Consider the following 17,107-nt stretch of genomic DNA (forward strand, 5'->3'; position numbering starts at 1 on the left):
CTACCCCCAGGTGCCACCCCAAGTGCGGGAGGGACTCTGAGGCTGACTAAGCCCCTTTAACTCCGGGGTGTCTCACTTCAGGCCAGCTCAAATCCTCTCCAGGTGCCGGACGTGGTCACATTGACTGGTTTTGGTGGATCTAACATGGGACAGGAAGGGCGGCTCTGGCCAAAGCCCAGCCCGGAAAGCTCGGCCCGGTTGAAGCGGTGGGGAAAACTGCCCGGAACAGACCAGCCCTGTGCAAAAATGGGAACCTGTGTTGCTGATGAAAAGTGCTTTCTTTGGGTAGGATGTTTGTGTTTCCTTTGGCAGAGCGGCACTGGGAGCGTGCACGGCACCTGCCCAGGGCGGGCTGGCTCTGCTCTCAATGCACCCTTCCTACCCCTTCCCTTGAATGTGTGAGCAAAGAGGGAAAAGTTTGGGAAATGCTTCAGTGACAGCTGTGCTTGAAGCAGGCTTGTGGCATGAAGCAGGCTTGTGGCTAGTGAGTGCCTCTACCGGGCACAGTAGAGGCAATTTTAGAGGCCACAAAGCCAGTTTGTTTCCTCAGGGAGAAAGATTTGCCATCAGAAAGAAGAGATTTGATGAAAATAGTAGCCAGGAGAAAGTCTGGAGAAAATAGTAGCCAGGGAAGTGGTTTATGTTGGTCAGGGTGAAGCCTCTGTCCTTCAAACCCCCCCTGGGTGCATGGACTGCATTGGTACAGAAAGACTAATGCTGCTGTGAGGTCGTGCCAGCTGAACCAAAAGTGGTGTGAGGTGTTTTTTTTCCCCTTGGAAGTATTGTCCAGAGTCAAATTTTGTACATTAACATTTTGGTCCAATTTGGATGAAGCCCAACAAATGAGCTGATGACATTTCCCATGGAATGGGGATTCTGGGTCTGTGGCCAACCCTAATCCACCAGTTTACTTGAAAGCTGCTGTTCACTGCTCCAAGCTTGGATTTGATGCTCCAAGGAGGGAAATGCTGCATCTTATGTCTCACTGGGAGGAACTGTGGCCCATGGCTGTGGCAAATGCTCCCTCATTCTCCTCATGTCTCCCTGGGGCCAGGTTGTACATCCTTTGGAGGGGTCATTCCCTCTGCCTCGGGCACCTTTGCACCCACCCTGACCCAAACATGGTGGGACTGGTGAGGGAAGCAGCTGCCCCAGTTGCATTTCCATACTTAGGTGCTTCCTTCATGGCAGAGGTGCCTGATGGACCCCATGCACTGGCTCTGCATGTTGGAGTGGGCCAGAGGGGACAGGCAATCACGTCCCTCGTGGTTTTTGGGCACCTCAAGGCACTGTGCAGCCCATGTCACTGCCCTGCCCGTTATTCATGACCGTGGTACTCGGAGCTACAGCTGCTGGCTGTGTTGCTCCTGCTGCCCAGCAACACAGTGTCTATTAAACTAAACTATTAGACTAAGATAAGTCTATTTTGAGAACTGAAGAGGAGAAGTGGAGGAGCTTGGTTGCTGCAACAAGCCTCTAACTTTCAAACCAAATCCTGATCCCTTGCACCAAGCCATTTTGGCTGGGGGAGGACGGGGTATTGGAGATGTTTGGGTTTTGCCTCCCAAATTTAATTTTTTTTTCCCCATGAGCATGAATGTCCCACTAGAGCAGCCTCCTGCTATGGGGGAACAGAAATCCCATAAAAGCAGCCTGAGGATGTCTGTCCATCCATCTCACACCCCTCCTCTGTGGTGCTGTGCCTGGGGGTGCTGTGCCATCGCCTACCCCCAGGAGGGATCCTGTATGTGGCTGGGGTGGGAACCCAAGGGACTTTCAGGAAGCTCTGCGGCGTTGCTGAGGATGGAAAAATCCCCAGGATCTGCCCTTTCTCTGAGAAGACATCTGAGCTGGGAGGTGTTTTTCTTTCCATCCAGTCAGCACGGCCGCTTGGAAATTTCCTACCTCGGCTCCCGGCTGTAATGTTTTCATAACACAGTGAACTGTCTGGCAAAGCCCTAAAAAACGATTCGCCAATTAGTGACTTACATCTTTCCTGCAACTCTACCTCATTAGTCTTTTTTTATAAAAAGAAATAAATTAAATAATAATAATAACAAGAAGCCAGGCCCCAGGAGCCCCTTGCAGTCCTCCCGGTTTCTTGCTGATGTTCTCCCTTCACTCCGACTTGGGTGCCCAGTGGTGCCAGTGCAGTCAGGAATCATCAGCCCACAGTGCCCATGGCTCATCCACTGGGAGCCATGTGGCTCCTGATGCTCTGGGTGATGTTTCTGAGTGGCTGCATCCCTCCATCACTGTGTCCCTTCCCAGGAAGGATATGGGGAGCAGGAGCACCCCAAGGTGCTGTAACATGGGCTGAGCTCCTTGCTGGGTGTAATGGCAGATGCCTGAGCAAGTCCTCAGGGTCCATGCTCTCCTGCACCCCCAGGGACTCTTCTGCCCTTTTGGGTGCTCCCTGCCTGCTGGTGGAGGGTCCTGTGGTGTGAGTGATGGAGGGAATGCTGACTCAGCAGCTGAAAAGGCTTACTTGGCATTGTGAGAAATGCTGATGCAGCATTTTTTTTTTTAAATGGTTGACTCAGGAGGCTGGAAAAATGTTGCTCAGCAGTCTGCAAAAATGTCGACTCATGGGGCTGCAAAAACACTGAGCCCTGCACAGCCACAGCCACAGCAACTGCCCCTGCCCTAATTTTCCAAGGATGCTGCTCTGGCACCCCATGCAACCCCCAAGTTTATGGGGCAAAACATCCCCCCCAGTTTGCTCTCCTGCCATCACCTGTGTTTGGAATGAACGAAGACAAGCAGCATTACCCCCAAACTCACTGATTTTTTTTCAGTGGTTCCGGTGCCTGGTGCTCATGAAAGAATCTGGGAAAGCAAAGAGTGATTTCCCCAACTCCAGGTGAATGGGTACAGCCGAGCCGGGTCTTTGGGAAGCCTGCTCGGTGCTGCAGCCCCCACTCCTCACCCCCCAGTCCCAGGAGCAGCATCACCAAACGTGGTTTTCCCTGATGGCAGGGGAAGCAGCCAGGCATGCAAGAACACTGCAGATGGCTCCTGCTCTCTCCGAAGGGGCTGCAAAAGGAAGGCAGGAACGGCTCCATTAAGGAACGCGCGTGTGCTACGTGTATTCCTCCCTCGCCCCGGCCCCGAGAGGGGCTTTCTCTCCAGACGAGAGGAAATCAGACCTCTGCAAGTCTATTTTTTTAAAGCCTCTGTTGAAGATGGTGCCCGTGGCCTCGGCTGGGAGACAGACACAGCTAACACGACAGCCCGACCACGCTGCAGTTCTGAATTTATTAGAAACAGCTGTCAGTACATCCTTCTAAAACATTACATGTCAATGTGCTTTATTGCAATTTTTTTTATTGCATTTTTTTTTTTTTTGATCTAGAGCAAGTAGGCCCAGGATGCTTAGTGTCTGGGATTTAAAAGCCCAACCATCTAGTAAAAGAAAGTACAGCAAAATTGTAACACACCTGGTGACAAGTACAGTGTTGCATTACTGAGCTAGAAACTACAGGATGACTTGTCAGAAAACACTAACATACACTTGGTTTCCTTATGAAGCAGTTTGTTTCTTTTCTTTAAAAGTTAAACTACATGAATTCCTTTATTTTTTTTTCTTTTCTTCCCCCCACCCCCCTCCCCGACTACACCATAAACGACAGAAGAACAGATTTTACACAAATAACAAACAAGAGTACCAAAATTACATGCTGGAATTCCTCTGGAAAACAAAATAATTCCATAGCTTCTGGAGAAGCAGGTTCTTAACAGATGCAGTTTTCCCTTAAAGAAAATAGAAGTCAAAGAAAAGCAGAAACATTGATGCAAAGGTTGTACAAAGGAGTGTGCTGTTATTTCAGCCCTCGACACAAGATCAAACACCCACTCATGCTTTACATTGAACCACACCTTGTACAAAGAGTCCACTCACAAAGGGACACGCACCAACACCACCCATTGCACATCAGCTCTGGACGGGGGGCACCGAGGGGCGACTGGAACGTGCAAACGATCACTGCATCTCGCAGGAGAGGCAAGAGGGGTTTCTTTTGCTAAACCTTTTCTTGGGACAAAGTTGAACAAAGCTTTGCCCCAGGGTAAGTAACACCCCAAATCAATTCGGCTTACAGACAGAGTAGTGACCCCCCCCAAGGAAATCCAGAGTCCAGCATTTCAGAAGCACATATGCAAGATGAACACAATAAACTCCTTTTCATTTGACGAAAACCAACCCCAGTTCTGCCTAAACACGTGGCAGAATGTGCTAACGGTGAGTTTTGTTTTATTTTCAAGGGGCAGTGCCACTTACAGCTAATGCATATACATGTGTACGTGAATATATTTTACATATATCTATATACATACAGTACATATACACACACACGCACGCGCACACACACACACACACACACAGATGATGCAGACCATTACAATCCCATGGTGCAATAAACAGCCAGATATACAAAATTAACAGGTTTCATCGAACGTATCTTTGCTGGATGTAGAAGTCACTCACAAAAACAAAACAGACCAAAACCCCAACCAGCCAACTGAACGTGAACCCCACCCCGGCAGCCAGCGGAGACCCGGGGGCAGCTCGTGGCTGGCCCCGGCATCCTACAGCCCCCACGAGGGGACAAGACTGGTGCTGGGGGGTGATATTCACCCTTAGAGACCCTTTCTGTCTTTGGATGCAATAACTTTCTCCAAATGATCCCGAGCCTCTTGCTACAAGCACTTGGAAAGCGCGTGGGTGCGGCGTTGCTGAGTGCCAGGGGAATTTCCCTCCCCCCCCCGTTTGCCAACGCCGATCTCACAGAAGCGATCCCAGGGGAAGGTGGTGGAGGGGGGGGCATCAAATTAAAGTTGCTTTCTCTAATACAGGTTGATCAACGAAGTGTTTTTTTCTATCAATAAGGGTCCATTCTTTTTTTTTTTGTTTTTTTTGTTTTGGCCTCTGATGCTTGTATTACATCTTTTAAAGGCAAAAAACTTTAGAACAAATGGTGAGTCTACTCATAAAATACGGTGAGTCTATGCCAATAAGCAATTTGAAATATGCAAATTCTGCATTAATTGTATGGAGCCAGCCCCAAAGACCAGCACTTGAAGCACTGCCATCGTCTAAACAGTTAACAAGCTAAAGCTCCCGATCTGCCCCTTTGAACAAACAGGAAGGAACTGAAAAGATTTCAAGCGAGATTTTTTTTTTCTTTTTTTCTTTTTTTTTTTTTTTTTCCCTTCCCATTCGGTGGAAAGTATTTCTGCCCACAGAATGCAAGATTCACAAAAATGTTGGACAAACTTCACGTAACCCCATCCAGAGCTGCTCCTCCCGCAGTACTTAACCGGCCGAGCCGCTCCACGAACAGGCCGGCGCTTATTTGGGCTGGTGACTTGGTTCCCTTCTCCTGCTGCACACACTCTGTGCCAAGGGAAGCAAAGGGATCAGCAATGCAAGTTCCAACACAGAAAGGGGAGCAACTCCTTAGGGACTTATGCTAATTCTCTAACTCTCTCCTGGCATGCACGTTTTAGGAGAGTATAGCTGGTCATTCCAAAGGGAAGGGTCTGCCCTGGCATCTCCTCTTATTTTGTGGGTTCCAGGTGGAGGTCCTGCTTCATGGTCTGCCTCCTCCTTCATCAAACTACAACCAGAGGGATGCTTTAGGGTGCTGATCCTTCCTCTTCATTAAAGCTGTTTGCTTTGAATGCTGAATTTGAGCAAGCCTGACCCGCCCCTCCCCTCACAGCATCTTTGTTCTTCGGGAATGTTATTTTGATTTTGCTCTTCCAAAAGCAGAGGTTGCAAATCAACATAAGGAAACTACACAAAGGAAAATTTGATTTTAAATGTGATCTAAACAAAACAACCCCCAACCCATCATAGTGCTTTGTAAAACTGCATTTTGAACCTGTCTCTTACCCCTACTGATCCACAAGCAGTACCTGTTTCATGTCTGCACAATGCAGCAAGCATACAAGACTCACTAACATTTCAGATTTTTATTCCCTGTTAGTGTAACAAAAATAAAAAATAAACAGACATTCAAAAACAGAAGCGAGATTGTTCAAGTACCAAAAAAGGGGCTTTTCCAAACTTAAAGTGTGACACTCCTAAAGCAATTCTGCTGTTTTAAACAGCCACAGCATTCAGTTACAGACACGGTGCCACCTAAGCCTGCAGAGAGCCCAGGATTTGGGGCACCCAAGACCCTCCTCCTTCTCCTGTCCTCCCTAAAACAGCACTAAGTGTCAACATTCATTTCCACAGTCCCATTACAGTTGCCTGGCTTTGTGAAGGAAAAACTGACTTTTGCCCTGCTGTGACTAGAATTCACGTGTTATTAAAGAGAAATTCTTTTCCTGGGAATGGCTTTTGGTTGTGGAAGTCTTGCTAACACTGGTGTCAGCGAGAAAAGAATCAGGCCCATCACATTAAATGGAAAACTTCTTGACCATCTGCTACATCAAGAGAGATGAGTGTGGAAAGAGCATTTTATTTTTGGCATAAGACAGAGAGCTGTACTGGATATAACTCTAGATTGCAACTACCAGCAGTGCAAGGCAGTGACCCAAATGCACTGCTGACGAGAATTAAATGAAAAACCAAAATACAACCCACAGAACTAGAGCGTTCCAGTATCAGAAAGTGAACAATCACATATTACTGCTCCACACACTAGTGAAGCACCTGCTGGGACATCCCTCTGTTTCTGGGTTGGTTCTTCCCATGCTCACATAACATGCAATCAGTAAAGAAACTAGTGGGAAAAGATTTATAATTCACTAACTTCAAAAAATATGGCACTCGTGGTTGACACAATTGGGCCAATGGCAACTGTGGAAGCAGATCTGATTTCCATCCATACCAATACAAAATACCGAATCACCCCTAATCCCTGCAAATATACTTCAAAACAGATTAGAAGAAACTGTGCATATTTGAGTTTCAACGTCCCACTCCCCTCCCCCCCCCCCCCCCCCCCCCCCATTTAACACTGTGCAAAAGTTATTTATTTAACTCTACATATATATTTAATACAATATGGGTCAATGAGATCAATGCTCCTCTAACTGCAGTCTGGCACCAGACGGCTGCTACAATAGTGAGGCTATTTCCCCCCTTTCCTCCTGACGTTCTGACTCTTAAAATTAAAACCTTCTCACATCTTTTACTGTTTTAAAAGAACTTGAGTTCCTTTGTTTTGCCTTTATGTTCGTATTTCCTGTGTTTGTTTTAGGCTTAACAGCTGCTTTTCGTCCTGGGGTGTAATCCTGCACCTCTCAGGCCCATTGCTGATTTCTCGGCCATGCAAGTGCGGAACAGCTCCTGGAAGCTGTGGGTTTTCTCACAGGTCTAATGACACCGAGCAAACAAAATCAGGTCAAGCACAATGAGAGGTGCAGGACCAAGCCTTTGCCTCATGGATCACACCAGCTACATGTGTCAGTTGGTTTTGTACCCATTTTCATCTGCTCTGTGAGTGCAAAATGGATGCAAAAAGAATCTGTGCAGCAGCATGTGAGAGTCAAAGGGGAACAACTGAAGCAGCTGAGGGACTTCAGGTGCCTAAACCAAGCACAGAGAGACAGTGGCAAAACAGCCTCAGGGAGACTTCTCAGGGTAACGGAGCAAAATACAAGGAATGTGGTCTTAGTCTGTCCATGGCCCTGATCTGAAGGTCTGGGCAAAACAGAACTTCAAAGAACGCTTCAAGATGGCTTATTGGCCCCGGGTCCATCATTCACACCAAACACATCACCTGTGATCAGAGAAAAGATCTCGGGGAGCAAAGGGCCAAGAATCCCAACTCACTCACACCACGATAAAGCCAAGCTACCTTCACAAACGTTAATGGAATTACACTGTATTTACCTTGGCAGAGCCTGGGCTGGAGCCTGGACCAAGACCTCACAGGATCAGTCAGACTCAGCTACAGGGAAAGTTCAGACAGCCCCGCTCTGCTACTCTGCTGCTGTCAGTACTGCGAGGGTGTGCCAGGATTTATGAGCCTGGAAGTAGATCTGCGCTTGTTTAAAACCAAACTGTGCAGAGGTGAAACACTTCAGCCAGGTTATCTCTGTCACAAAGTCAGGGATCAGAAATATGGGCCCCATCAGCCTTGAACATTAACGCTGTCAGTAAGAGAAGAGTCCAGAGAGATCACAAGGGCAGTGAAAACAATCAGACACTCCTCCCATACAGATTTCTCCACAGGCATGAGGCACCTGGCTATCATTTGTGCCTTTGAGCTGATTTCCCTCACTGGGCATTTGGTCTCAGCCCAGCATCCAGGGAATGCTAGATGCTCAAGGGGTGTGAGAATGACAGCTTTACAGCTACCAGATTAGAACTGCAAATTATCCAAAATGTAGGGCGAGTTTCTTTATAAAGAAAAGAATTCCATGTTCACATACCACTGAGGAATCCATTCAAGATTTCCACTGACAGCAAAGGCTATGTCTCATTTTTCCTTTTCCTGGGGAAGTAGGACAGAAGGGACACGCTAGCAGATGTGGTTCACTTTTGACACAGCAACTTATCTGAATTTTATTCTTCTCTCACACAGCCTTGGTTAAGTTCTGAAGTGTTTCACTTAATGAGAAAAGTGGCATCTACAGAATTCTTTGCCTGAAGATTGCACTCTGGCCGATTAGAAAGTGCCTGGGATGCGTCAGGGTCATTAGTGCAAAATAAAACATCTCCTGGCATGCCAGGCAACCAGACTACCCTTCCTGCAATGGCTGTCAGTGCTCCAGCCTTGTCACTTCCCTACTTGCAAATTCAAGACATTCAGCAAAATAATACTTCTAGTGTAAACATTATACATCAACAAGCCTGGCACTACTGCCCAGGCATTACAGAAAAAAGCCATTTGAACAGGAAATCAGCCCCAGGGTCAGAAACGGGTCTCCAGCATTCTCAGACCTGCATGACTGTCTGCTTCCTGTCCTGCACAATGGGTGCATTGCAAGGGAAACGCTTCCAGTAATGGGAACAAAAGTAACTTTCAAGGTTGCACACTGAACAATTACTTTGCCAGTTGTGCTTTGATGCCAAGTGGTTCAGTTTGCCAAACTTAGCTCTTTTTCATTTTAGAAGCTTAAGGAATGGAAATAAGCTGCTTTGTACACTTTCCAGGGAGGGGATTTATTTGATGATTGCTGTACTTGATGAAGCCCAGGACTACCCACTCCAGTATCTGACAGCAGCCCTTGCCAAAGGATGGTACCAGACATCCAATAACTGAGGAGTATGGCTCTCTTCCCTTCCTGTGTTTTGCATCATGTCCAAAATAACTACAAGGGAATTTAGATTATACCAGTGTAAAGTCTTGCTTGGCTGCAGTGGTGTGAGAGTTCAGAACCCATCTTGCAAAGAACAAATTGGAGTAGATCTACGAGTAGCATGCTCATCTCTCTACAACTGGGAGTGACTATCTATACCTCACCAAAAAATTTGGTACAATAAGCCATCCAGAAGCATTTGATTACACTGACCTCTTCTGTACCAAAATCAAGCTTTACAAGACGCTGTCATTGTTCAGCAAGAGACCTGCAGCAGGTGAGTGCAAGCTTCCTTCTGGTTTACATTCTGAAGCACAGTATCATTGAAAACAGAATCCCAAGCTGAGGAATGGGAGGGAGTGGGGAGTGAAGAAAGAGGAGAGTGAGCAATTACATCAGATCAGACAAATTTAGTGTGTTGAAGCCACACAATGTTTAGCTTTTCCTTTTATTTGTTTCAAGTTTTGGTGCAGAAAGTATGCGTGGATGCTAATGCAACCTCCCCTGTAAGTGCTCAATCTAGCAACGAACAAAGTTTTGGCATGTTCAGTTTGGTTATGTTTCCTTTAAGCGAAGACCTGTAGTGCCATTGAAACCAAAACTTTGTTACTGTTGGCAAAAAAATAAAGCAACTTTCCTTTTACAAGCATTTTTTTTTTCCATTTAAATAAAAACCTGAAGCTTTCCCATAATTCCTTTGGTCTTCTCTCACCAAATTCCATGCCACCTCAAGACAAAGCCCTCTTTTGGAAGTCCGGCTGAATCGCAGTGAAGCTGCTAAAATTAACAGAGAAGAATTGCTGTGGTAGAGTTTCCCCCGAGTTCGCTGGGAGTTTTAAGACTGAAAGACATTACTGATGCCTCGAGTAGAGGATTCAAACTGTCTCTACTAGAACAAGAGAAAACAAAATCCAATTAGAAGTTCCACTGAAGGTGCCTGGCAGAAAATTTTCTCCGTAAAGATGATGCTTTGCTTCCAGTATTTTCGTATGCGTCGAGTTGAGTTTATTCCCCTCATAAGGAAACAAAAGTATTGGTGTAAAAGCACAGCTGAGCTTTTAAGGTAGCACCAGGACACCTACACCCAAGTTGTCGTCTTGTTGCTGCTAGGCCTCTTTTTGATTCACATTCACAGAATCACTTCTTGTGCAAAACAAGCAGTCTAAGGAGAAAGAATGCCCTCCAAGTTCTAATAAAAATCGTAGAAAAGAATCCAAGATAGCCAACGCTTTCCTCCTCCCCAAAATTTACCTGCAGAGAGAGGGGGGCATCTGTGCGTAGACAGGATAGGCAAGCCTGACATTTAGGGAATCATTGTGTTGGACAAGGGATGTCTGCTGGTAATGAAGAACCAAATCCTTAAGTGTGCTGTACAGGTTGTACGGTTCTGCAAACCCGTAACCTCTCGGAGTGCTGTAGATCACACAGTGTTTCACCTCTCCATCAGCTCTGCAAGGAAAGGAAAGAGGAGAGTTTAACATCAAAGGACAAACCCAAAGTGACAGTCTATTAACAATTAACTAATGCAGCAACCCCGTCAGTCACTAAATTACATAATGGAGGGCCCAGTAGATGCAAGTAGAGGAGATTAATATGGTCTGTGAAGAAACAGTGCTCCGGGGCATGCGATTAAACACTCTTGCATAATAATCCACATAAGAGGCCTCTTCCATCCCAGCAGTACAATTCCCTACTGCATTGTTCTCCAAATGTTCCTTGGAAAGAAAAAAAGTCAAGAGCTTAACCAAGAAGGTAAGCACCTGAAGTCAGCAATGACTTTGTGCTCAACTTACCTAGAAACCTTTCCACTCAGTAAAGAAGCCCAAACCCACAAATTCTCAGGACCTACAAAGTACTCCATGAAACACAGCACTAACCTTCAGCGTGCATTTTTTAATGTTAAGCACGGGACGGATTCAAGCTGATTCATTATCTGAAGCCATAGCGACCGAGTCTCTAACTTGGCAAAGCAGCTGCTGGAACACAGCATTTCCAAAGCTGCTAGAAAAACTTATCTGCCAGAAAGATCGAGCGTTATGTAACCCCTGTGCTGGAGCCTATTACAATCCGAGTCACATGTAGGGACAGGTTACGTTATGCCATCCCTTTGCGAGCTTGCAGCGGGATACCAACCAAGCGAAAGCATCTGATGAACCCGTCACTCCAGTGACTGTGATAAACAGTGCACTGAACGGAGCAGATACTGCAATATTCAGCTACCTTGAGGTGCTTTACCTCCATGCATTCATTTCTGGGACTTGCGCTCAGAAGCAATTAACCTCATGTGAAATGAATCAGCGGGAGCCATTTTGCACTCCAGAACGGGCTTGAAGGGTTTTTAGATAATGGAATCAGTATTTCTGACCTCCATTACACCAGCACAAAATGAAGTGAAATACAAGAAATCAATGCAAGGCTGTGTGAACATCATAGAAGCTACGGCTCACAAATAATGCCTCCTCTGAAGCATCACCATTATCTTAAACATACAAGAGAAAGATTCAGGGTTGGGCACGTCTGAAGAGGAGAACAAAAGATGTCACACCTTTACAGTCGTGTTTTATTTCTTCCCATGTGTTCTTTAGCAGGGAAGAATATAGTAAAATTCAGCCTTAACTTACTTATAGATTATAGAGCTTCAAGCTGAGATACTTCAGAATTTCGTAATAACTACTGTGGCCAAAACAGAGACTGCAGGATGACAGTTATTGCACATTCAAAGCACATTTTTGTTACAAAGCTTTTACCATGCTGGTCTTCCTGCAAACACATTCCGATGGGTAGACCTAAGTTAGGCCTAGCTTTTGTTCTCCAAAATAAAAGAGCTTTGGTAGAGATTTATGTACTGAGTAGTTAGAACAGAAAGGAAAACAGACTTACACCACAGAACAAGCGTAACATCCTTTCTTGCTACTCTCGCGAATCAAAAATGCCCCATCAGGTTTCCCACAGAGCAAGTCTTCTGCTTGGATACGGTTGAGATCTCCAACAAACCAAGTTTTCTCATCATGATGTGGCAGGTTTTCATCTTCTTCGTTGACAAAGTATGTGCTGAAAGAGAGGATAAATTTGTTAACCAGTGATCAGTAAGAGAGTTGGTAAGCAGAGTTATTTATTTTTGCAGAAATCATGCAAAGAAATACCAGAATTGCCCATACTGGGAGGTCAGGCTCCTAATGGACACATATTAAAGGTTTCCACTTAGAACTTATTTGTTTCAACTTTGTTTAATCCTAAATGTTTCAGGAGAGTTGCTGCTTCATGACATCAAGTTCTCCTGGAGACTTTCTCCTTTTTTCTCCAGTCCTTTACTGAAAAACTGGTGGTTTTTTTGTTACCAACCCCAAAGGAGAAAACGCTCATAGACAGAACACTTCTCAACAAAATCATATGTATAGTGACACTTACTCATCAATATTTTCATTTTTGATCCCCAGCCAGTCGTTTATTCGCTTCTGTCTCACCCCTTTGTGATTGAGCCATCTGCCAGAAGAAGAGAGCATTAATACATTACTTCAGAGTACGTGTATGGGTTTTCTTACTGAGCAAGCTGAAGCTCAGACACAAGGTACCACAAAGAAACAGTCTGTGTCCAGCCCAAGGACATCAGGAGCTGGATAACAGGAGCGCTGGTGAAATCAAGTGTGGGCATGACCAATATCTGACAGACCTGACAACAAAAGTAGTACTAACCCCTGTTGCACTAGCAGGCACAGGTTTTGTTTATAACTCATTTATTTTAAAATTTTTATGTACAAGAGTTGCAGAATGTGCACCTATTTGTGGTTGGCTCTATAAATAATGAAGCCATGAAGAGGTCAACCAATACCCAAATATCCCATGCCAGGAAGGAGCACCTTAGCGCTCACAGAACTTTGGTTATGAAAAGAAAATTAAATTCTCATTAACCTTATGGAAACAGTCATTAATCAGGTTCATCAGAGACACTATTCTGAGGTACGGGTCAGGCTTACTTACACAAGATACTGATCTCTGATTTTGCGGAGCTGAATTAGGTCAGGCTTGATACTGTTCATTTTCTTATCAGTCTCCCTGTTGTCCAGAGCTTGTTTCTTCAAGTCTTGTTCCAGGCGCATTTTGCTGTCATGGATCTCACCCAGGCGGGATTTTAATTTTTCATAGTTCATCATTATCCTGAAAACAAACACAGTATTTGAGAAAAGAGGTCAAGTTCAGTCTAGGACTGAACCTACTGGTAGCACTTATAGAAGAGCATCACAAGAACTACTGTAACAGCTGCTCCTCCCTTTGACTGCCTCATCTTCACATGAAAACTACTGTAAGAGTGACAGAAAAGACCTCTTGCCAGAGGGCCTACAACCTTCAGTTTACCTTAATATACTTCCTCCTGGCAGAGATGCAGGAACAAATTATCCAAAGGAGGGTAAGCAAGAACAGATTCCTCCTTCACTGTCAGATTCACTTTGTAATATCAATTATGCAATCCCACTGTAGGTATCAGGACTAGCAAGATTTCAAATGCAGACTTCAATTACTATCAAGAGCTACCACGAAGTGATGCTGCCTGTCTCTTCTTTCAAGCCTAGTCTGCAGGTTTGGTATAATTCAGGGAAATTACATATTTTCCCTGTTAATTGATCTTCATTCAGAATGAAGCACCACAGTTGTACAGTAAGATTGTTACAGGTAAATGTTTTCAGTCTAAAGAGCTCCTTAAGGTGAACCTATGTGGTTCAAAAAACATTATGAAAAGTTAGGTATCGTATCTGGCATTTCCTCAAAGGCCCAGATAGAGGTTTTTCTGCTAGTACCCTCACAGAAAGGCAGTTTCAAATGAGGTCCTCACTGAATTTGTTAGATGACAGCTATTAAATATAATCTTCTTTGAAAGTGACTAAAACTGACTATGGACTATGAGATTTACCAGATCTACGTACATTTCACAGTTGGAAAGTAAAGATTTTTCTGAATTACATTCTGAGCAAATCCAAACAGAAGAGGAAGAAGCAAATTAAATTATTATTTCCTAATTCCTTCCTGGTCCTCATCACAGTACTTTGATTCACTGAAGTTAAGAGCAAGACCAATCCAGAGATCTCTCACCTCTCTCCAGAAGAAAGCTTTACTGGAGAAGGCACTGAGCTTACAAAGTGGTTCATATGACGCTTTAATGGGAATGTCCATGTGGACAAGTTTTTCCAGGGAAGCAAACACAACCTGAGCTTACCGTTCAATCTCTTTGTCATTCCCCTCCCTGCGGAATCGCTCAATGTACTCTTTGCTGTATCGCTCCTGTGAGTGGCACTGCTCCTCAAATATCTTAATAGTTTCATTAAATGCTTCGATTGCAGTCCTCTTCATCTGAATTTCCTATGTAAGGAAAGAGTCCTTCATCATTTGTTCATAACACAGACAACAAAGCAAGACCCAAGTACGTTCCCTAAACTGACTGAGAAGACCATCTTTTCTCCCCCCCTGACTAAGTCAAAACAAAATCAATCAGTTTTAAATTTAGTCAGTTGTCCAAGTAGAGCCAGGGAAGAACAGGGCAGACTTACTCCCTGCAAGACTATCCTCCTCCTCTACACAGAGCTCTCTATTAGGCTGCAAACCCCTCAAATATTTTAGTCATATTTTCCATCTTAGTTTTCAGGAAGACTGCCAGCAAACCTCCTCCCCATACATGAACTATCTTATTTTACAAGAAGCAGTCCAAATATCGTATTCACACTTCCTTAATGTATAATATCTGGTAACTGACTTGCACGTGACTTCACAAAAAAACCTGGATAAATCCCTCCAAATTCTCACTGCAGAATCCAGCAGCTGGAAATACTCAACAGCCAAGGAAGAAGTCTGCAGTGTAAGGCTTCTAGGTGCTGGCCTTCTCCACAGCTTTACTTTATACCAGGAAGCTCAGCTCCTCTTTATTCCCAGCCCCATACCATACCTCTAGGACTATCAGCAACAAGCAATATTCACTCCTTCCATCAACTCTGAAATCACCTTGCTCTATTCCACAATTTACTAAGTTTTTTCCTTGTATTTTCTGACTATGGGCTGCCTTTATTAGGCTTAACAGGTTAAAATAATTTTCTTTACTTTTTAAACAAGAAACAGACTCAACAAACAGTCAAAGAAGAACTAACCTGTGATGTTCTGGTATATTCTTCATATAATTTGTCGTACTCTTTGCTCTTTTCCTGATACTGAGCATGGTATTCTTGAAGCTTTTTACCTACTGCATCTATATTATCTTCTTTCACCAACTGATCCTGCACATACGAAGAGCTATTAAGTCTTCAAGCAAAGCAGCTTTTCCTTAAGAGTATTCATTTGTCCACTTATGCACATTTGCATTTTACAGATATTAGCATCATGTTTATAATCCAGTTTCTAGAGAACACTGTCTCTAAATCCCCCTTCCTTTGTGCAACACATTCCACAGTTTACAGACAGTAGGAGCTGGAACTATAGGACACCAAGAACTATGCCAAATACTAAGCTTCCAAAAACACACCACACCTTTCTTTCAGAATTGCTATCCCCTATTCAAGAAAGAAGGAAGCAAATTACTTGGAATCTGAAGCTAGAGATCAGAGGGTTGTTTGTTTTGGTTCTTTTTCCCCCAAAAGCTCTGTAGTTCTTTTTCCTCAATGCAGGAAAATGTTTCAAGCTACTGAATAAAAGTTAAAAAAACATTCTTGAAAAATTTAGATGCCTATGCATAGAGTGAGCATCTGCATGGGTCTTATGTACTTCAAGGGTAACACTGCCTAGAACAGTGCCTGGTGGCTCCACAAGGGTCCAAGGGGAAATAAAAAGGCTTCTCGGGAATTCAACTGCTGCATGCCAAGGTCTCCCTTCTCTGCTGCCTAATGGCTGCTCAGAGGGAGACCAGAAACTTGATAAAATGGAGCAGCTTAAATGGCTAGACAATTTCAAAGACCCAAGTGAGGGCAAATGTGAAAACTCCACCTCTTTTCTTTTTCCGTATTAAAAAAAAAAAAATAAAAAAAATCAGGCTATTCATAGAAAGAAAACAAAACTTATATACACATTTGCAATTTTTGTCCTTGTCTGCACTAATAGGTACTGGGGTCTGATGCAGACCTTACCTGCTGGTACCGGGACACTGGGTACATCAGCTTCACATCGAGCTTCGGGTTATACTGAGCAAGAGACTCGTTGCGGTAGTGGTTAATGAGTTCCACAACTGAATTGAACGTCAGTGGGTCAGAGAAGCCATATTTTCCATCCCGGTGATAGATCTTTATCAGTTTATTGTTGCCACCCTTCCTGCAAAGTACAGAGGTTTTACTGTGTCACTCCCATCCCTCTTCAACACCAGGGCTGCTCACAAAGACACTGGTGAAATTCCTGGGCAAGTGGCCTTCACAGTGATTCTTTACACAGTAGCAGTATTAAGTACTTTAAGAGTCAATACACACAGAATTATCATCAGATTATTTGAACAGGAGCAAAGCCCAAAGTAAATCTCTTCCTATGTGTTCATTCTGGAGCCAGCTTATGGTATTTAAGTCCAAGCTTTGCCAGAAGTTGTGCAAGGGAAACAGAGGATGCTGAAGGCTGAATAAAGGAGCCATAAGAAAACCTAAACCCACAATTTCCTGCAATTTGGGGTCACTAATAGTATACATCTGAGTATAGGTTTATACAATTATTAACAAGTCTTTTGAGTTATGGATGCTAATACAGGATACATGGACCTAAACAAAATCCTTTGAGGATTACAAGATGGCTGTAAGTTCAAGGCTTTATGTTATCCACATTTATATGTTCTAGTGATTTCCACCAATATAGCACTTATTTCTTCCTTTTTTTTCCACCAACAGACTGTTTA

General features: G+C 44.3%; 1 protein-coding gene across 3 annotated transcripts in view; it reads right to left on the reverse strand.

Moving 5' to 3' along the window:
* Window positions 1-2,345: 2,345 nt before the first annotated feature.
* The window catches only part of LOC114062212 (phosphatidylinositol 3-kinase regulatory subunit gamma), a 78,060-nt gene continuing 63,298 nt past the window's right edge, over window positions 2,346-17,107 (reverse strand). Inside the window, exons 4-12 of one of the 3 annotated variants that reach the window (XM_027893420.1) lie at window positions 16,362-16,542; window positions 15,393-15,518; window positions 14,471-14,613; window positions 13,240-13,416; window positions 12,670-12,744; window positions 12,142-12,312; window positions 10,513-10,710; window positions 2,785-3,036; window positions 2,346-2,436 (exon numbers count right to left, since the gene is read on the reverse strand). In XM_027893420.1, coding sequence (XP_027749221.1) covers window positions 2,361-2,436; window positions 2,785-3,036; window positions 10,513-10,710; window positions 12,142-12,312; window positions 12,670-12,744; window positions 13,240-13,416; window positions 14,471-14,613; window positions 15,393-15,518; window positions 16,362-16,542 — 1,399 coding nt within the window. In that variant the 3' untranslated portion in view covers window positions 2,346-2,360. Of the gene's footprint in view, window positions 2,437-2,784; window positions 3,037-9,675; window positions 10,711-12,141; window positions 12,313-12,669; window positions 12,745-13,239; window positions 13,417-14,470; window positions 14,614-15,392; window positions 15,519-16,361; window positions 16,543-17,107 lie in introns of those variants that run through there. The other 2 variants (XM_027893410.1, XM_027893430.1) reach the window with 2 other exon arrangements.

This window comes from Empidonax traillii, unplaced genomic scaffold (genome assembly GCF_003031625.1).
Source record: "Empidonax traillii isolate 1590-97213 ecotype Southwest subspecies unplaced genomic scaffold, ASM303162v1 scaffold15:size5535645, whole genome shotgun sequence".
NCBI lineage: Eukaryota > Metazoa > Chordata > Aves > Passeriformes > Tyrannidae > Empidonax > Empidonax traillii.